Source organism: Lampetra planeri, chromosome 23 (genome assembly GCF_965212315.1).
Source record: "Lampetra planeri chromosome 23, kcLamPlan1.2.h2, whole genome shotgun sequence".
In the NCBI taxonomy this organism is placed as follows: Eukaryota; Metazoa; Chordata; class Hyperoartia; order Petromyzontiformes; family Petromyzontidae; genus Lampetra; species Lampetra planeri.
The window spans coordinates 2898408-2921245 of NC_136129.1; the positions used below are offsets into that span (position 1 = coordinate 2898408).

At 54.0% G+C, this 22838-nt stretch overlaps 1 protein-coding gene across 1 annotated transcript in view; it reads right to left on the minus strand.

The window, feature by feature from the left end:
* LOC144726235 (translocating chain-associated membrane protein 1-like) overlaps positions 1-22598 on the minus strand; it is a 31470-nt gene extending 8872 nt beyond the window's left edge. Inside the window, exons 1-7 of the mRNA XM_078604770.1 lie at positions 22302-22598; positions 10755-10818; positions 8778-8893; positions 6548-6664; positions 4509-4567; positions 4207-4291; positions 1753-1823 (exon numbers count right to left, since the gene is read on the minus strand). Of these exons, the coding sequence (XP_078460896.1) occupies positions 1753-1823; positions 4207-4291; positions 4509-4567; positions 6548-6664; positions 8778-8893; positions 10755-10818; positions 22302-22421 (632 nt within the window). The 5' untranslated portion in view covers positions 22422-22598. The remainder of the gene's footprint in view (positions 1-1752; positions 1824-4206; positions 4292-4508; positions 4568-6547; positions 6665-8777; positions 8894-10754; positions 10819-22301) is intronic.
* Between the last annotated feature and the right edge of the window lie 240 nt (positions 22599-22838).

Here is a 22838-nt window from a genome sequence, read left to right on the forward strand (position 1 = left end):
ACACACACAGCGCACCACACACACAGCACACCACTCAGCATGACACAGCACACGCACAGCGCACCACACACACAGCGCACCACTTCAACGTGACACAGCACACGCACAGCGCACCACACACACAGCGCACCACTTCAACGTGACACAGCACACGCACAGCGCACCACACACACAGCGCACCACTCAACGTGACGCACCCCACACAGCGCGCCCACAGCATAACACAACACGAAACGCGCACGCAGCGCCCACTCAACATAGCACAACCCCCACCCCACACGAACGTGTGATCATACACTGGCGTCGCACGCATTGTGATCGTCGTGGAGCCAAGCGGCCCACTCGGCCGGTCGTTACAGACACAACAACAACGTGACGCGTGTGTACGGGAATGAACGTGTGCGTGCGTAAGTGACCGTGTGAATGAATGGGCGTGTGTGTGTGTGTGAGTGCACGTGTGCATGAGTGTCTCGGTGTGTATGTAAGCGACTGTGCGAGTGTGTAAGTGACTGTGAGCGTTTCAGTGTGTATGCAAGCCAATGTGCGTCAGTGCACGAGTGTTTCGGTGTGTATGTAAGTGACCGAGTGTGTGAGTGTGTAAGTGTGTGTATGTGTTTCTCACACACACTTGTGTAGCGGTTAGCGCGCTGCGCTATAAACCCGGCGACCCGGGTTCGATTCCCGCTCACGGCCAACACCAGTGACGATTATCTGAACCATTCCTTGGCCTCCCCTAGGTCGACTCAGCCTCAAATGAGTACCTGGTGCGGTGTGTAAATATCGCCGCTAGAGAGACAAAGGCGGCCGCGCGTGGTGCTGGCCACCCGCCCCCTCGTGTGCCGTGCCGGCCTTCATAGGTGCTCGCTAACTTGCCCCTACAGTCTGTTAGGGCTATACGGGGGATCTTTGTCTTTGTTTTCCGGGATCTTTTACGCAGAGGTACACACACACGCAGACACATGGACGGATGGCCGGACAGACTGACAGACACTCGGCTAAGAGGCAGACGGTGTGGACGCTGCTCGGCATGGCCGGCGTTGATATCGTGGACGTGGGGAGCAAGCGGTGGTGGTGATGGTGGCGGGGATCCAATGCTCGCGCCTCACAGCAACAAGGGCCTGGGTTCGGGTTCCCGACATCGGTAACATTTGCTGCGTGGAGTCTGCACGTTCTCTCCCCGTTCTGCGGAGTGCGCAAGAGCGTGAGTGAGCGGGCGAGTGGATGAGTGCGGGCGATTGTTGGGCAGAGTGGAGTGTGCGCGTTCCCTCCGCCTGTTATGCGCGGGTTTCCGCCGAGTTTCCTTACCACAGCCAATGCCACACAATGTAACTGCAGAAAAGTTACCGGCACACTACTCAACTGGGTGTAAGAGTGTCAATGTGTGTGTGTGTGTGTGCCGGTGAGTGCCGGCGTGCACACGGAGGGGTGGGGTGCAGCGGTCCTGTGCTACGAACCTGCTGGATCTGGATTTCATTCCCGGCCACGACCAACATCGGTGGCGAATATCTGAACCGATCCTGGGCCTCCCCAAGGTCGACTCTGCCTTAAATACCTGGTGCAGTGCGTAATCATCGGTATTGGGGAGACAAAGGCGGCCGGGAGTGCTTGGTGCTGTTCACAACGCCACCACCCCCCCACCCCACGAGTAGTTGCGCCGTGCCGGCCTTCATAGGCGCTCGCGAACAGGAACTTGCCCCAAACAGCCCACATAGGCTCTGCGGGGGAGCTTTGTCTGAGAGCTTGTGTACGTACGAGAGCACGTAGGCAGCTGCGATGTGGATCAGGTAGAGTGAGATGTACTGGATTTGCCGCGCCATATCCTCCTGCGGCAACACACAAAGAGAAAGATCCCCCGCGTAGCCTTTTCACAGACTGCTGGGGCAAGTGCAGTTGGCGAGCATCTCTACCGACACGATCACGGTACAATCTTCATTATAACAACAGGATCATGGCATAATCTTCATGAGAATGATACTACCACAGTATAATCTTTATTGTAAGTATACAATCATGGTATCATCTTCGTCATAACGACACGATCATGGTATAACCGTCATGGAAAAAAAATCTTAATTCACGAGACTCGATCGCGATATAACCTGCATCATGACGACACGATCGCTGCATAACACAAGAAGACGCGGCGTGAAAGAGTAGGCCAAGGACCTTCGATCTTCCATCATAAGATAGTGCTGGTTGGGCATCGACTGGGGTCTAACGACCCCCCCTACCCCACCCCCCCTACCCCACCCCCCACCTCACCTCCCCCGTACCCCACCCCCTCTACCCCACCCCCCACCTCACCTCCCCCGTACCCCACCCCCTCTACCCCACCCCCCACCTCACCTCCCCCGTACCCCACCCCCTCTACCCCACCCCCCACCTCACCTCCCCCGTACCCCACCGCCCCGTGTGTGGGGGTGTAGCGGACGAACCCTTCGTCCACTCATCGTCAATCTTTAATTCTAGATTTGAAGCTTTCGTGACTGCAAGGATTCGTATTCTTAGGTTTTTTCGGTAAAGTTACGTAGGGAAAAAAAAAAGGAACGTGAATCTTTAGTTGGGAAGGCGGAAGGGGGAGGGGGGTTTGGAGTGATTTGGAAAACACGGCTGAAAGACCCGGCGCAGTGCGGAAGGCCTCTAGGGCTGGAGCGTGGCAGGAAAACCCCTGGTTACGCGATCGAGGCTCCCACAAGGCCGTGCGGGAGGGGGGGGGGGGGTGGGTGGGGGGTGGCGACAGGTTGGCGCCAGCTATCGTCGCCTGCGCTCGTGTTTGCTCCTGTTCTCTGCGGCGAGCACAAGTGGGGCTCTCGCTGCTGCCCCCGGCGCCACTTCCGGCGGAAAGAGGCCGCCCCCCGAGATGCCGAACTGGAGGTGGTAGTAGCCCCCCCGGCACTACCACGCTGCGCAGACGTCTTGGAGGAGGAACGCCATCGAGTGCACGGAACTGCGCCGCGCGAGTAGGAATCATATTCTTACGGTTTTTTTTTTTTCGGTAAAGTCACGTAGGTAGGTAAAAAGAAAATTAAAATGAATGAAAGTTAAATAAAAATAAAATAAAATAAATCACGACGTTTCGGAGGCAACGCAAGCTTCCGTCTTCAGGTGGAACCGTCACAGCACGATGGCTGTATCGAGTGAGAGAAATTCCAAGACAAAAGTCCTCGTGTATATAAGTAGGAATCAGCGGTCGTACCGCTGCCTCGGCGTAGCGTCGCGCAAGGCACTGGGAGACGCTACCGGGAGCTGCTCGAACGCTACCCGCGCACCCCAGGCCTTTGCCCGGCCTGCATAAGCATCTCACATGCGTTGTCGCGGACTGTGCTTCACACTATATCATTCATCGCAACGCGATTTTTCCATAACGCGGTGCGCCTCAGAAACGCAACTTACAACCACGTTGAAGGAGAACAGCCTCTACACGTCGCCGCGTGCTAGTCCACGGGGGCCTAGTGGCCTTCCAGACCAACACTAACCAGCCGCAGCAGCAGCAGCAGCAGTGTGCAGCGTTCGGTAAGCAAACTCTGGGCCCGTTCTGGGTCTACGTCCAGCAGAACCAGGGCTCGTTCCGACAAATGGTCGTCGTGTTACCAGATGTTGCCATTGGCAAGAGCACTCCCGTCAAAACTACGGGGCCTACCGCCCTCGGTCCAACACTTGAGACATGGGGATGCTTGGGGTGCGCGTTGAGCCGATAGGCCCCTTCTAGAGATGCCTGGCGTCGCGCTGCGGTAGCGAGATGTTAACTACCTCGCATGGTGTGCAGGAGGTCGTGGGTTTCATCCCGACCCTGACGCCTGCTGCTGTATATTTGGCGTTTGCATGTCTCTCTCTCATCATCATCATCACGGTGGCTAGGAGATGTTAACTACCTCGCCTGGTATGCAGGAGGTCGTAGGTTCGATCCCGACCCTGACGCCTGCTGCTGTAGATTTGATCTCCCCGTGGTCACATGGATTTTTTCCTCCGGGCCCTCCGGTTTTTCCCTCCACGTTTAGAATCAACGTCTCGCGTTTCAACTATTTAGTTGCCATGAATGTCCACGTGATGATCGACAAGCCACTCTGTTGAGCTATCATTCGTGAAGGTCAGGACGCTTCTGACAAAGAGCCTTCCCCGGTGAAACAAAATAAGGTTTAGTTCAGTTACGAATGGGGGTGGAATCGGGAGGGTGGTGGTGGCGGTGGTGTTGGTGCATGCGCTCACCTTCTTGATCTTCTGGAAGTAAAGCTCAGGGATGGCGTGCAGCCAGTAGGCCAGCTGCCCGATGAAGAAAAACTTCACAAGGAACCTGAGCAGCAGAAACGCACGCACGCACACAAACACATGCACACACAGCAAGACGGGTCTACGCGAGTCCACGGGTCTCCACGCGAGAACACGGGTCTCTACGCGAGGCCATGGGTCTCTTGAGAAACCAAAGAAACCTCGACCGGAACCCAGCACCCTGTCGGCTGCCGCCTCGGTGTCTCCGACACGGCCACGGTGAACCCCGCGTGGGCACTCACGGCATCTCCGTGTGCGGGTAGCCCTCCCACAGGCTGGCGGGGCGGGTCACGTCATTCTCCTGGAACGACACGCAGACACGCATGCACGAAGACAACGATCGCCTGTATATAGCCCGAACGGACCGCCGGGGCAAGTGCTGTTATAGCGAGTGGTGCCCACGAAGGCCGGCGCGGCACACGAGGGGGTGGGTGGCCAGCACCACGCCCCGGGCCGCCTTTGTCTCCCCAGTGGCGATGTTTACACACCGCACCAGGAACTCACAGGAGGCAGAGTCGACCTAGGGGAGGCCCAGGACCGGTTCAGATAATCGTCACCGCTGTTTGCCGAGAGTGGGAATTGAACTCGGGTCGCTGGGTTCGTAGTGCCGCGTGGTAACCGCTACACTACACGCGTGCGTGCACACACACACACGGTTTGTCACCAACCACAGCACCCCATCAGCAAGGCAAAGGCGTAGCCCCTGCAATCGCTTGCTCATACCACCGCTGGCTAGAGGGAATTTTATTTGGCACACTCTTGAATGTGTGCTGTGTGAGTGACTGCCAGTGTGGGTAGGTGACAGAGAGGAGGGTGAGTGTGCGAGTGAGTGAGTGAGTGACGGAGAGAGTGAGTGAGTGAGTGACGGAGAGAGTGAGGTGAGCGAGTGACCGAGAGACTCGCCAAGGGAGTGAGTGACCAAGCGAGTGAGCGAGAATGAGTGAGCGAATGACAGCGAGTGAGTGAGTGACCGAAAGAGTGACCGACGCGGAGCCTGCCCTTTGACATTCTGTCACTACGACCGTGGCAACCACTCCTGTGAACTTTGGCTCAGCCGTCCCTCCGCCAGCATTCAACACACAAACTCCAACAACAACAACAACCGCCATTCGCAACTAGGTGGCGGTGACGTCACCACAATGCTTGTGCCAGGCGATGTGCACGTTGAGGCCACGTGAAGTGTCGAACGCCTGCTGGCACGAGGTCACGGGGCAGACCCAGGTGCTATGGGTCGAATGACTGAGACGACTGGCTGATGCACCACCTGTGCCCCCTACTGTGCCAACTTGCTGTCGTTTAGCCGCCCGGCGCACCGCTCGTTGTTGTGAGCGTCGCTCCTCTCCCCTCCGTTGTTGTTGGAGGGCGACTGCCTCCAACTGCCCAGTAGCGTCCTTCACGAGCCTCCTCCACAAAGGCCGATCTTGACACCGCTGGTACCAGTCATTGGCAAGTCCACTCAGCTCCACATCCTCCTGTACCACATCACTCCATCTCTTCTCTAGCCCGTGCCGCGCCCGTTTAGCCCCTCTCAATCCGGCCGAACAAAAGCTGTTTCGGCATGCGGTGGCTGGGCATGCGGACTACATGACCCAGCCAACGCAGCCTTGCCTGCCGCAGGAGCTCACAGATGGGACTTTGTCCAGATCTTTTAAGGATATGTGAGCTCCTCACACAATCCAGCCTAGTTAAACCCTGGATTGGTCATAGGCAGGCCAGCCTAAATGTTTATAACCGGCGAAGATGTTCCATTAGGGGGGTCCACGTTTCGCAAGCGTAGAGCAGGGAGGGAATAACCGTGGCCGAGAAGACCTGAAGCTTCGTGTGGAGCAACAGACCAGGTAGCTTCCATACAGCTTTACGCAACCAATGAAAAGATATTGCCGCTCGACTGATTCGGAGTGAGACCTCTGCTGTCAAACCGGAGCCGGTCATGAGCACACTGCCCAGGTATGAGAAACTCTCCACTCTCTCCACAACTGCCCCATCACCAATTGGGAGTTGTGGGGTTGGAGTGTCCGATGGTACAAAATACCCAGGCAGGTGCTCAGTTTTGGTGGGGCTGATGGTAAGTTCCCACCTCTTAGTGGCAAGCTCCAGGTTCAGCAGCAGCGCCTCCAACTCCAGAAATTACCAGATCGACATAAATTAACTACCACTAAACTACGAGACGCAAACTCCACGCACGCACACACTCGCACGCACGCACGCAGCGTGAGAGAGAGAGAGCGAGTGGAGCCCGTGTCTGGAATGGAACCCAGGCAAGGGCGAGGCTGTGACGTACGGGCAGGAGGATGTAGGCCGCCCAGCCGACGGAGACGAGGTAGAAGGCGGCGAGCTGCCCGGACTCGTTGAACTTGCTGTGCTTCGTCTTGGAGAGGTGCAACCGCCGGTTGAGCCTCTACACCACCAGCACAACCACCATCACCACCACCAACATCACGACCAACACCACCACCAACATCACCACCAACATCACCACCAACACGACCACCATCACCACCACCAACATCACGACCATCACCACCACCATCACCACCACCAACATCACCACCACCAACACAACCACCATCACCACCACCAACACAACCACCATCACCACCACCAACATCACGACCAACACGACCACCATCACCACCACCAACATCACGACCATCACCACCACCAACATCACCACCATCACCACCACCAACACAACCACCATCACCACCACCAACATCACGACCATCACCACCACCAACATCACCACCATCACCACCACCAACACAACCACCATCACCACCACCAACATCACGACCATCACCACCACCAACATCACCACCATCACCACCACCAACACAACCACCATCACCACCACCAACATCACGACCAACACGACCACCATCACCACCACCAACATCACGACCATCACCACCACCAACATCACCACCATCACCACCACCAACATCACCATCGTCATGATGACCATCACAACCACCAACACCAACACCACAACCAACACGACCATCACCACCATCATCGTCATGATGACCATCACGACCAATACCACCAACATCACGACCATCACCACCACCAACATCACCACCATCACCACCACCAACATCACCATCGTCATGATGCCCATCACAACCATCACCACCATCATCGTCATGATGACCATCACGACCATCACCACCACCAACATCACGACCAACATGACCACCATCACCACCATCACGACCAACACGACCATTATCATCATGACCATTACGGCCATCACCACCACCGCCATCACCACCACCACCACAATCACCACCCTCAAAGACAAAGACTCCCCATGTAGCCTTAACAGACTGTTGGGGCAAGTGCTGTTAGCGAGCACCTATTAAGGCCGGCACGGCACGCGAGGGGGTGGGTGGCCAGCACCACGCCGGGCTGCATTTGTCTCCCTTGAGGCGATGTTTACCGACACACTGCACCAGGTACTAATTTTAGGCTAAGTCAACCTCGGGGAGTCCCAGGACCGTCCAGATAATCCTCACTGGTGTTGGTGGCCTTTAGCAGGAATCAAACTCTGGTCGCCGGGTTCATAACGCGGCGCGCTAACCGCTGCGCCACCACTCCCCCAACATACAAACTCCATCGCCGCCACCGCCACCGCTACCACAGCGCGCCACCAAAAACCATCACGGGCATGAGAGAGCGAGTGTGCGAGTGTGAGAATCAAGTGAACAAGCGAGCGACTCGGTGAGTGACGACAGAGTGTAACGACTGATTGGGTGAGCGAGTGAGTGAATGAGTGATTGGGCAAACGAGTGAACGAGTCGGTGACTGAAAGAATGAGCGACTGAGTGATTAACCGAGTGAGCAAGTTGGTAAGCAAACAAGTGCGCGGGTGACTAAACAATTGAGCAAGCGAATGAATGAGTTGAGCAAGACAGCAAGAGAGTGCCTGGGTCTGTGAGTGAATGACCAAGGGATTGAGTGAAGGAGCGAGCGATTGAGCGAGCGACTGAGTGAGTGCACAAGCGACTGAGTGAGTGCGCAAGCGACTGATCAAGCGAACGAGCGAGCGACTGATTGAGTGATTTCTTGAGCAAGCAACCGAGTGAGTGCGCAGGCGACTGATCAAGCGAACGAGCGAGCGACTGAGTGAGTGAGTGACTTATTGACCAAGCGACCGACTGAGTGAGCGAGCGACTGAGTGAGCGAGCGACTTATTGACCAAGCGACTAAGTGAGTGCGCAAGCGACTGAGTGAGCGAGCGATTTATTGAGCAAGCGACCGAGCGACACCGCAGGTGACTGTTCAAGCGACCGACTGAGTGAGCGAGTGATTTATTGAGCAAGTGACCGAGTGAGTGCACAGGCGACTGATCAAGCGAACGAGCGAGCGACCGAGTGACTTATTGACCAAGCGACTGACTGAGTGAGCGAGCGACTGAGTGAGCGAGTGATTTATTGAGCGAGCGACACCGCAGGAGACTGTTCAAGCGAACGAGCGAGCGAGCGAGGAGCGACCGCGTGAGCACGTACGTCGAGGCCGTACTCCTGCAGCACGGCGTGGCACACGATGACGAGCAGCGCGTAGAAGAGCGCCGCTGCCGCGTCCTTGGGCCCGTACTGGTACAGGACGCGCTCCTCCTGCCCCTCTGGGGACGCACGCACGACAAGAACGCACAACCGCCACCACCACCACAATCGTCGTCGTCGTCGTCGTCATCATGACAACACCACCAACTCAAGTACGCATTTCCGTTCCTCCTGCTCCCTCTGGGCGCGTGCACACACACCGACGCACAATCACCACAACCACCACCACAATCATCATCATCATTCGTCGTCGCCATTACACCACCACCATCACAATAGCTCCACCATCATCATCATTGGCATAATTAGAACACCACCAACTCACGGAGAAATTCCCGTTCCTCCTGCCCCCTGTGGGCGTGTGCACACACATCGACGCACAATCACCACAACCACCACCACAATCATCATCATTCGTCGTCATCATTACACTACCACAACCATCACAATAGCTCCACCATCATCATCATTGGCATAATTAGAACACCACCAACTCACGGAGAAATTCCCGTTCCTCCTGCCCCCTCTGGGCGTGTGCACACACACCGATGCACTAATCACCAAAGCACAACCACCATAACCATCGTCGTAACAACACCGACTCTCACTTCCCGATTCCGGCTTATCCACTGCGAGATTAAAGCCTCCCCACCCGTGCAGCGTTGGTCGCGAGGTTTGATCGATCACATATTTGCGGTTGGGTCAGTAGTTTGGCGAGTGGATGAACGAGCGGAAGGGTGAACTGTTGAGTGATTGGTTGGGTGAACAGTTTCAGAGCGGAAGAGTTGGTGAGCAATTGGGTAAGTGGATGAATAAGCAGATGGCAAGCAGATGAGTGAGCAAATTATAGAGCGGATGGATGGATGGAGGTTGGGTGAGCGGATAGGTTGGTGAGCGATTGAATAAATGGATTAGTGAGCAGTTGAGTGAACAGATGAGTCAGCGGATGAGTAGGTAAGCGAATTGGTAAGTGGATGAGCTAGTAGATGGGTGAGAGGAGCGGATAGGCAAGAGGATGAGCGAGCAGATGAGCAGGGCACCACGGTGGCGAGATGTTAACTACCTCGCCTGGTACACAGGAGGGCGTGGGTTTGATCCCAACGCTGATGTGCATGCTGTATATTTGGAGTTTGCAGGTTCTCTCTCTCTCATCATCATCACGGTGGCTAGGAGATGTTAACTACCTCTTCTGGTACACAGGAGGGCGTGGGTTTGATCCCAACGCTGATGTGCATGCTGTATATTTGGAGTTTGCAGGTTCTCTCTCTCTCATCATCATCACGGTGGCTAGGAGATGTTAACTACCTCTTCTGGTACACAGGAGGGCGTGGGTTTGATCCCAACGCTGATGTGCCTGCTGTATATTTGGAGTTTGCGTGTCTCTCTCTCTCTCATCATCATCACGGTGGCTAGGAGATGTTAACTACCTCTTCTGGTACACAGGAGGGCGTGGGTTTGATCCCGACCCTGACGTGCCTGCTGCTGTATATTTGGAGCTTGCGTGTTCTCTCACTGTCTCCCCGTGGTCACGTGGATTTTCTCCAGCTCCTCCGGTTTGTCCCTTCACATTTAGAATTAACGTGCGCTGAGAGTATTTGGCTGCTATAAATGTCCACGTGATAAGCCACTTCCGTGAGCGATGAGTTGTGAGAGCCAGGTCGCTTCCCAAGAGCTGTACAGCTCACTGGGTAAAAAAAATTAAAACAAAAAAATTAAAAAAATATAGCTCAACCATTGCTTAAGTGGATGAGTGAGTGGATGTGTGAGCAGATAGGCGAGAGGATGGGCGAGCTGTTGGGCGAGCGGTTGGGCGAGCGGTTGGGCGAGCGGTTGGGCGAGCGGTCGACTGAGTGTGGTCGAACAATGTCCTGCCGCTACACCCCCCCCCCCCCCCCCGCGTGCCCCCCCGGGCCTACGTACCGCTGGCGGGCACAGTCACGTTGTACTGCAGCGTGATGAACACCACCGCCACTTTCGCCGTCACCTGCAGACAAGACACACGCGCAACACACACACACACACAGAACACGCACGCAGACAAACAAGCACACGTGTGACCGTGAGCTCAAACCGCCTCCAACCGGTGTGGTGGGAACCAGACAGGTGAGTCAACACATGCATGTGTACACACATACACACACGCGCGCGTGCTTGCGCCCACACCTCTCAGCAAGAAAGCCCTGGGTTCAATTCCCGACGTTTGTGTGTGGAGTTTGCGTGTTCTCTACCGGTTCTGTCAAGAGCGAGAGTGAGCGAGCCGAGTTTGTGAGTTCTCTCTTCCCGTTCTGGCATGGGTTTTCTCCAGTTATTCCAGCCTCCTCCCACAGCTAAACAAATATAAACCCCACCGCAATGGTACTGCCAGTGGCCCAACATGCTGCAAGATTACGTGCAAATTACTCAATAGGGTTTCACACTCAACAGCAGAAGCAGCGGCTACATCGCCGCCCCCCCCCCCCCCGACCCTACTGCGAAAACCTGGCAGGACCCTCCTGATAAAACAGAAGAGAGTCCTGAGAATCGGCGAGACCTTCCCCGGGTAAGCAAACGTGATGGTAATACACATCACCACCCTGTCACTTCATTGCAGGATGAAGGCAAGGAGAGCTAGCAGAGTGTCGCTCGCAGTGGTCGCCTGGCCATACTTCGCCACGCTGGTCAACGCGGGTTGGTGGAGTCGTCGGCGGGGACGTGGACATGTATGTGATTTGAAGTTGAGCCACAAACCTACACCAACACCCGCCATTCGCCGCTAAGTGATGGTGACGTCACCACGGTGCCTGTGCCAGGCCAGGTGCACTTTGAGGCCACGTGAAGTGTCTCGCCGCTGACAGGAGGTCACGGGACAAACCCAGGTGCCACCGATTGGCTGATTGATGACTGGTAGATGCACCGGCTCTACCCCCACACACGCACGCACGCACACGGACGACGCGTACGTACGTTGAACTTCATTCGCACCGTACGTAGCCAAACGCGTGAATCGGAGGTGCGGGCTTGGGATAGGGAGAGGCACAGGGCTGATTGGGTCGTCGCTTGCCACCGATGTTAACCGTGAATGCACGGCTGCAGTACCGAGATGGAAACAGCTCGTCGTTTTGCAAAGGGCGTCCAAGAGCGTGGACTGACACGTACATCGCAAACACGTGATGACACGTGTAAGCACAGATAATACATGTAGATAAACACAAGTCCCCCACCCCGACTGTTTGTTTGCAAGTGTTGCCTGGAGCATTCTCTGCGGGTAGGAGACATTGATAGCTTTACAAAAGTCCCAACAATTTAGTTCTTTTAAGTTGTTAATTTTTGAGTTTGTGCAAATTTTGATTTGGCGAGCAGGCGGCATGGGGCTGGTCGTGCGGTGTGCTAATCGCTGCGCCACCGCTCCCTCTAACATGCGCACACTCATACAAAAAAAAAACGCTACGATGTTGGTCGTGGTTGTATCATCACTGCCAGTGGAGGAAGTGGATTTGCGTAAATTCACGATCACAAAAACACACAGGATGCAATACACCCACACACACGCACACATCCTATATATGTACCACACATACACCCTGTACATCACACAAACACACACATGCACCCTGTATATCAACAACCGCCATTCAATAACCGCCATTTGCCACTAAGTGGCGGTGACGTCACCACGCCGCTTGTGCCAGGCCATGTGCACGTTGAGGCCACGTGAAGTGTCTAACGCCCGCCGGCAGGAGGTCACGGGGCAAACCCAGGTGCCATGGGTCGACTGACTGAGATGACTAGCCGATGCACCATCTGTGCCCCCTACTGTACCAACTTGCTCTGTTTTAGCCACCCGGCGCTCTGCTCGTTGTTGTGAGCGTCGCTCCTCTGCCCTCCGTTGTTGTTGGAGGGCGATTGCCTCCAACTGCCCAGTAGCGTCCTTCACGAGTCTCCTCCACAGAGGCGATCTTGACACCGCTGGTACCAGTCATCGGCAAGTCCATTCACGTCCACATCCTCTTGTACCACATCACCCCGTCTCCTCTCTAGCCCCTGTCGTGCGCATATAGCTCCTTCTATCCGGCCAAACAAAAGCTGTTTAGGCATGCGGTAGCTGGGCATGCGTGCTATGTGACCCAGCCAACGCAGCCTTGCCTGCCGGACAAGCTCACCGATGGGACTTTGTCCAGATCTTTCAAGGATTTGTGAGCTACTCAAACAATCCAGCCTGGTTAAACCCAGGATGGATCGTAGGCAGACCAGCCTAAATGTTTCTAACCAGCGAAGATGTTCCATTTCTAACCGGCGAAGATGTTCCGTTGTACATCAGACACACACCCTGTACATGACACACACACACACTCTGTACATAGGGCAAGTGCTGTTAGCGAGCACTTATGAAGGCCGGCACGGCACACGTGGCGGTGATGTGGCAAATACCACGCCTGGCCGTCTTTGTCTCCCCAGTGCTCATGTTTGTACACGGCACCAGGTACTCACTTTAAGGCCAAGTCGACCTAGGGAAGGCCCAAGACAGGTTCAGATATTCGCCAACTTACCGGTATTAAGCCGGAATCAAACTTGGGTTGCCAGGTTCGTGCATGTACGCATCCATGAACTTCTTTCACACAGTACGTAGTCAACCATGTATACCATACACTGATACACACACACCTTGTATGACACACACACATACGTATACCCTGCATGCCACACGTACACGCACACCCTGCATTCCACACGGACACCCTGCATGCCACACACACCCCGTACACCACACACACACACACACCACGTACACCACACATACGCACCCTGCACACCACACACACACACCCCTGTACACCACACACACACACCCCTGTACACCACACACACACCCCTGTACACCACACACACACACCCCTGTACACCACACACACACACACACCCCTGTACACCACACACACACACACCCTGTACACACCACACACACACACACACCCTGTACACACCACACACACACACACACCCTGTACACACCACACACACACACACCCTGTACACACCACACACACACACACACCCTGTACACACCACACACACACACACACCCTGTACACCACAAACACACACACACCCTGTACACCACAAACACACACACACCCTGTACACCACACACACACACCCTGTACACCACACACACACACACCCTGTACACCACACACACACACACCCTGTACACCACACACACACCCTGTACACCACACACACACACACCCTGTACACCACACACACACACACCCTGTACACCACACACACACCCCGTACACCACACACACACACCCTGTACACCACACACACACACACTCCGTACACCACACACACACACACCCCGTACACCACACACACACACACCCCGTACACCACACACACACACACCCCGTACACCACACACACACACACCCTGTACACCACACACACACACACCCTGTACACCACACACACACACACCCTGTACACCACACACACACACACCCTGTACACCACACACACACCCCGTACACCACACACACACACCCTGTACACCACACACACACACACTCCGTACACCACACACACACACACCCCGTACACCACACACACACACACCCCGTACACCACACACACACACACCCCGTACACCACACACACACACACCCTGTACACCACACACACCCTGTACACCACACACACACACACACCCTGTACACCACACAGACACCTTGTACACCACACACACACACCCTGTACACACCACACACACACACACACCCTGTACACCACACACACCGTGTACACCACACACACCGTGTACACCACACACACACACCCTGTACACCACACACACACACACCCTGTACACCACACACACACACACCCTGTACACCACACACACACACACCCTGTACACCACACACACACACACCCTGTACACCACACACACACACACCCTGTACACCACACACACCTTGTACACCACAGACACACCCTGTACACCACACACACACACACACCCTGTACACCACACACACACACCCTGTACACCACACACACCGTGTGCACCACACACACACACACCCTGTACACACCACACACACACACCCTGTACACCACACACACACACCCTGTACACCACACACACATACACACCCTGTACACCACACACACACCTTGTACACCACAGACACACCCTGTACACCACACACACACACACACACCCTGTACACCACACACACACACCCTGTACACCACACACACCGTGTACACCACACACACACACCCTGTACACCACACACACACCCTGTACACCACACACACACACACCCTGTACACACCACACACACACACCCTGTACACACCACACACACACACCCTGTACACCACACACACACACACCCTGTACACCACACACACACACCGTGTACACCACACACACACACCGTGTACACCACACACACACACCCTGTACACCACACACACACACCCTGTACACCACACACACACACACACCCTGTACACCACACACACACACACACCCTGTACACCACACACACACACACCCTGTACACCACACACACACACACCCTGTACACCACACACACATGTACACACACATGTACACACTGCATGCCACATGTACACAACCCTGCATGTCACACACACGCCTCCACCCCTTATGCTACGCACACCCCCCGAACGCATCAACATGCACACATTAACTACTTACAAACAATGCGACACGTGCGAATTGGGCCGGGACCGCTTTGGATACGTGTGCGTGTTATTGTTGAACCCATGTCGCACCGCCGTGCTAGTGAGAGACACGTACACTCGTGCATGCTGTAGCAGCACTCGCCACTGAGTCTGGAACCACGTGGGGCGAGGGAATGGCAACTCTGGGCGGCCAGGCTCGTAGGCCACGTGCGCTTACAACCACTCACGTGACCGCCTCCCCCCGCCGCCACACACAACAACCACTCACGTGACCGCCTCCCCCCGCCGCCACACACAACAACAACAAAACAACAACAACCACTCACGTGACCGCCTCCCCCCGCCACACACAACAACCACTCACGTGACCGCCTCCCCCCGCCGCCACACACAACAACCACTCACGTGACCGCCTCCCCCCGCCGCCACACACAACAACAACAAAACAACAACAACCACTCACGTGACCGCCTCCCCCCGCCACACACAACAACCACTCACGTGACCGCCTCCTCCCGCCGCCACACACAACAACCACTCACGTGACCGCCTCCCCCCGCCGCCACACACAACAACAACAAAACAACAACAACCACTCACGTGACCGCCTCCCCCCGCCACACACAACAACCACTCACGTGACCGCTCCCCCCCCCCGCCCGCCACACACAACAACAACAACTCACGTGACCGCTCCCCCCCGCCACACACAACAACAACAACTCACGTGGCCGCTCCCCCGCCACACACAACAACAACAACCACTCACGTGACCGCTCCCCCCGCCACACACAACAACAACAACTCCTCACGTGACGGCACCCCCCGCCACACACAACAACAACTCACGTGACCGCCCCCCCCCGCCACACACAACAACAACTCACGTGACCGCTCCCCCACCACACACAACAACAACAACTCACGTGACCGCTCCCCCGCCACACACAACAACAACAACTACTCACGTGACCGCTCCCCCGCCACACACAACAACAACAACAACCTCTTGCGTGACCGCTCCCCCCGCCACACACAACAACAACTCACGTGACCGCTCCCCCGCCGCACACAACAACAACTCACGTGACCGCTCCCCCCGCCACACACAACAACAACAACCACTCACGTGACCGCTCCCCCCGCCACACACAACAACAACAACTCACGTGACGGCTCCCCCCGCCACACACAACAACAACAACTCACGTGACCGCCCCCCCCCCCGCCACACACAACAACAACAACAACAACAACTCACGTGACCGCTCCCCCACCACACACAACAACAACAACTCACGTGACCGCTCCCCCCGCCACACACAACAACAACAACAACTCACGTGACCGCTCCCCCGCCACACACAACAACAACTCACGTGACCGCTCCCCCCGCCACACACAACAACAACAACTCACGTGACGGCTCCCCCCGCCACACACACAACAACAACCACTTGCGTGACGGCTCCCCCCGCCACACACACAACAACCACTTGCGTGACGGCTCCCCTCGCCACACACAACAACAACAACTCACGTGACCGCCCCCCCCCGCCACACACAACAACAACAACAACAACTCACGTGACCGCTCCCCCCGCCACACACAACAACAACAACCTCTTGCGTGACCGCTCCCCCACCACACACAACAACAACAACCACTCGTCGCCACGAGGAGGAAGTGTTTGAGGAAGCGCCGCTCATCGACGCAACGCGACACCACAGAGCGCCACAACCAGGGACCAGAGGTCGCAAACGGGTACCCGTACCCGGCCGGGTACGGGTAGCCGGGTATCGGGTAGGGTATCGGGTACCCGGTTGTGACCTCTGCCAGGGACCCCTCCAAAGAGCCCCCCCCCCCTCCCTACGAACCCCAGAATCAAGGACCATGGACCCCCCCCCCCTACCCTGTCCCGACATACCCCACCCACGTACCCACAGAATCGGGGATTCCCCAGAATTAAGAGACTCCCCGATAGACCACAGAACCAGAGGCTCCACACACACCAGAGGTCGCAACCGGGTACCCGATACCCGTACCCTACCCGATACCCGGCTACCCGTACCCGGCCGTTTGCGACCCTGGTGCGGCCCGGGTACGGGTAGGCCGTGAGTCACTGGTGAGTCACCGTTTGTCACTCATTTCCCAACGTCTTGTCTCTTCTCACAATTCAAGTTCCTAGAATCAACCCACCCGCGCCTGCAACATGGCTTCATCCCAGAGGTCGCAATCAGGTACCCGATACCCGTACCCTACCCGTACCCGGCCGGGTACGGGTAGGGTACGGGTACGGCCGGGTACGGGTACCCGTTTGCGACCCTGGTGCGGCCGGGTACGGGTAAGGAATCAAAACCCATTTGCGACCTCTGCCACAGAACCAGAGGCTCCACACACACGGCACACTCTTGATCATCCTGGGATCTGTGGGAGATCCCGATAGACCTCCAGAAACAGAGACCACCCTCCCATACTCCCAGAACCCAGAATGAAAGACCCCCACAGACGCAGGCCAAGACTGGAGAATCATAAACCCTCACGTGAACTCAAAACCACAACCATACGCCTTAACATAGGCCTCAAACCCTAACACACGAACCTTACCCTAAGCGCATTAACTTTAAAAACAAACTCCTAAACAACTACCCCTGACCCTCCAAACCGAACACCCCAACGCCTACCCCCATCACCAAAAACTCCAATATTCGAACCCCATTCGCCAATACAATATAACACGAACCCTAAACCCATTAATTTCAACGGTCACCAAAAATACTAAACCTAACCTTGACCCATGAACCCGAACCCGCGACACTAAAACATTACCAGAAGCCGAACCTCTAACCCCATACTTTAAACCCTAAACTCGAACCCTTAACATAAACTGTAACCCTCCCGAAAGTTAAAACCTAACCAGTGTCCCTAAAACCTTACCCCTTACTCCTAACACTAAACCCTAAAGATGTACACTTAACCTAATCTTTACCCTAACGGCCTAACCTCTAACCTTAAACCCTACAACTAACCCAAACCATTATCCCTAAGCCCTCGAATCAAACCTTATCACACCCCTAAAATTAAACCGTGACCTCTACGCCCAACCACAAACTCTAACCCCTAACATTAAACCCTAAACTTTAACCACAAACTATAATCACTAACATTAAACCCTAACCATTAACCACAAACTCTAACCCCTAACATTAAACCCTAAACTTTAACCACAAACTATAATCACTAACATTAAACCCTATCCTCTAACCACAAACTAACCCCTAACATTAAACCCTAACCTCTAACCACAAACTCTAACCCCTAACATTAAACCATATCCTCTAACCACAAACTAACCCCTAACATTAAACCCTAACCATTAACCACAAACTCTAACCCCCAACATTAAACCCTATCCTCTAACCACAAACTAACCCCTAACATTAAACCCTAACCATTAACCACAAACTCTAACCCCTAACATTAAACCCTATCCTCTAACCACAAACTAACCCCTAACATTAAACCCTATCCTCTAACCACAAACACTAACCCGTAACATTAAACCCTAACCTCTAACCACAAACTCTAACCCCTAACATTAAACCCTATCCTCTAACCACAAACTCTAACCCCTAACATTAAACCCTATCCTCTAACCACAAACTAACCCCTAACATTAAACCCTAACCTCTAACCACAAACTAACCCCTAACATTAAACCCTAACCATTAACCACAAACTCTAACCCCTAACATTAAACCCTATCCTCTAACCACAAACTAACCCCTAACATTAAACCCTAACCTCTAACCACAAACTCTAACCCCGAACATTAAACCCTAACCTCTAACCACAAACTCTAATCCCTAACATTAAACCATATCCTCTAACCACAAACTAACCCCTAACATTAAACCCTATCCTCTAACCACAAACACTAACCCCTAACATTAAACCCTAACCTCTAACCACAAACTCTAACCCCTAACATTAAACCCTAACCTCTAACCACAAACTCTAACCCCTAACATTAAACCCTATCCTCTAACCACAAACTCTAATCCCTAACATTAAACCCTATCCTCTAACCACAAACTCTAACCCCTAACATTAAACCCTATCCTCTAACCACAAACTAACCCCTAACATTAAACCCTATCCTCTAACCACAAACTCTAACCCCTAACATTAAACCCTAACCATTAACCACAAACTCTAACCCCTAACATTAAACCCTATCCTCTAACCACAAACTAACCCCTAACATTAAACCCTATCCTCTAACCACAAACTAACCCCTAACATTAAACCCTAACCTCTAACCACAAACTCTAATCCCTAACATTAAACCCTATCCTCTAACCACAAACTAACCCCTAACATTAAACCCTATCCTCTAACCACAAACTCTAACCCCTAACCTCTAACCACATACTCTAACCCCTAACATTAAACCCTAACCATTAACCACAAACTAACCCCTAACATTAAACCCTAACCTCTAACCCATAACATTAAACCCTAAACTTTAACCACAAACTAACCACTAACATTAAACCCTATCCTCTAACCACAAACTAACCCCTAACATTAAACCCTATCCTCTCACCACAAACTCTTAACATCTAACTTTAACCCCAAACATATGTCCCCCACTATTACACTCAAGACTCCCCAAAAACACCTAAACATTAACCCGATCCCAGAGTAACCCTACATCATTCACTTATTCATCCAGGAAAGTCGCACTGGAGTTTCGTTAGGGAGGTTCCCCTTGGCTACATCGTTGTTTTTACTAATTTAGGATGTTTTCAGCCATTTCATTACGACCTATCATTATTACTACTATACCCTAATGAACACGAGGGAAAGAGGAGACCACGTGGTGCGTGGTCCACGTGCAGCCCAGGAACGGTGCGCTGCCATTGGACGGATCGCCTGGCTCTGTGATTGGCTACAAATTCTACATTCAACATTTTTTGTGAGTTTAACACGTAGGCTTCCAACACCAATATCATCCATAATAGAGGGGTTTTTTTGGGGGGGTTAGATCGCGTAAATATATATATTTTTAAATCCTTTATATTAAGTTCGCTTGTTTGCGTGCTTGCTTGCGTGCTTGCTTGCGTGCTTGCTTGCGTGCGACCGTGCAAATCTTTCGGTCGTTTTTTAACCCACTTCCCGTGATCCAATCGAGCTGACATTTTCCAAACAGACTCGTTGTGCGAGACAATTAATGTTCGTGAAAAAAAATTCCCAAAATTTTACACTTTTTAGGCAAAAAAAATTTATTTTACATATATTCAAATAGAACTCATTCATGGCTTTGGCTGAACGTCACAGTATAAGAGCCCAGAGCGTAACCCCTCCACAGGCCGTGGCGGAGTAGCGCAGTTGGTAGCGCCCTCGCTTCCCATGCCAAAGGTCGCGGGATCGATCCCCGCGTCCTCCACAGGCGAATATATTTTTAAATCCTTTATATTAAGTTCGCTGCCACGCATATAAAGGATTTATAGTGAAAAACTTTGTTTTTACGGGTTATACTTATTTTAAATCCTTTATATTAAGTTCGCTTGCTTGCTTTGGACCGTGCAAATCTTTCGGTCGTTTTTTAACCCACTTCCCGTGATCCAATCGAGCTGACATTTTCCACACAGACTCGTTGTGCGTGACAATTAATGTTTGTGAAAATTTTTTTCCAAAATGTTACACTTTTTAGGACAAAAATATTATATTTAATTACCAATTGCTTAATGGTGCAATGCAATCATCTGACCCATAGGTGGCAGCCATCTCAAGCCAGAGGACGAGAGGACTCTAGCCGCCACGCATATAAAGGATTTATAGTGAAAAACTTTGTTTTTACTGGTTATACTTATTACTTTCCCAGGTAAGAGACGAACTGGCGATCGTAAATGAATATAGTATCTCGCTCATCACCCATGTGGAAATGTCAAGTAGTTGCCCAAACGCTCTCTTAAACGCGTGACGTTGATTCTAAATGTTTAGGGAGGGTGGGGGGGGAAAACCTGGAGGACCCGGAGAAAAATCCACGCGCCCACAGAGAGAGAGACACGCAGACTCCTAATATACAGCAGGCGTCAGGGTCTGGATCGAACCCACGACCTCCTGTAGACCAGGCGAGGTAGTTAACATCTCCTAGCCACCGTGATGATGATGATGATGTGAGAGAGAGACACGCAAACTCCAAACATACAGCAGCAGGCGTCATGGTCTGGATCGAACCCACGACCTCCTGCACACCCGGCGAGGTAGTTAACATCTCCTAGCCACCGTGATGATGATGAGAGAGCGAGACACACAGACTCCTAATAAACAGCAGGCGTCAGGGTCTGGATCGAACCCACGACCTCCTGTACACCATGCGAGGTAGTTAACATCTCCTAGCCACCGTGATGATGATGTGAGGGAAATACACGCAAACTCCAAATATACAGCGGCAGGCGTCAGGGTCTGGATCGAACCCACGACCTCCTGCACACCAGGCGAGGTAGTCAACATCTCACCAGATGTTGCTGTACGATCACCACTCCACTGCTGGATGGGGTCATCCCTTCCCCTCCTCCTGCCCCCAAGCCGTGCGAGCGATTGACCACTAAGCCACGTCACTCACCTCCCTGTCTCTCCACGCTTCTTCCTCTCTCACACACACACACGCGCGCGCCATACCTCCTCTCTCACCTCCCCCTCACCTCGTCACCCCCCACACACCAAGCGCTACGCCCTCCACCTTCGTCACCCACCTCGAACACCAGACCCAGCGCGATGAGCATGGCCCCGCACGAGACGATGTCCGCGTGGTTCTGAATCACGAACTCGTGGCTCAGCACGGGCGGGCTCTTGTTCTTCTTGCGCAGAACCATGGCTGCTGCTGCTGCTGCCGCCGCCGCCGCCGCTGTTCAGTGAAAGTCCTCCTCAGCTCCTCGTCCACCTCCTCGTCCACCTCCTCGTCCACCTCCTACCTCCTCCCTCCTCCTCCTCGTTCACCGCCTTCTCCTCTTCCTCCGCCTCGCCAGCTCAGCACTGACGCGTCTGCGTCATCGCGCACGGTCGACGTCATCACGCACGCGCGCGCGCGAGACACGTGGCGTGCGTGGCGACGTCACCACGCATCGTGCGTGGTGACGTCACGGCGCCGGCGGGGGGGGGGGAACCCGCTTTTTTTGCGTGTGCGCGCGTGGTGACGTCTCAACGCGGCGTGCGTGGCGACGTCACGACGCGGCGTGCGTGGCGACGTCACGGCGTCGGGGGGGGGGGTCGCTTTTTGTGTGTGCGGGCGT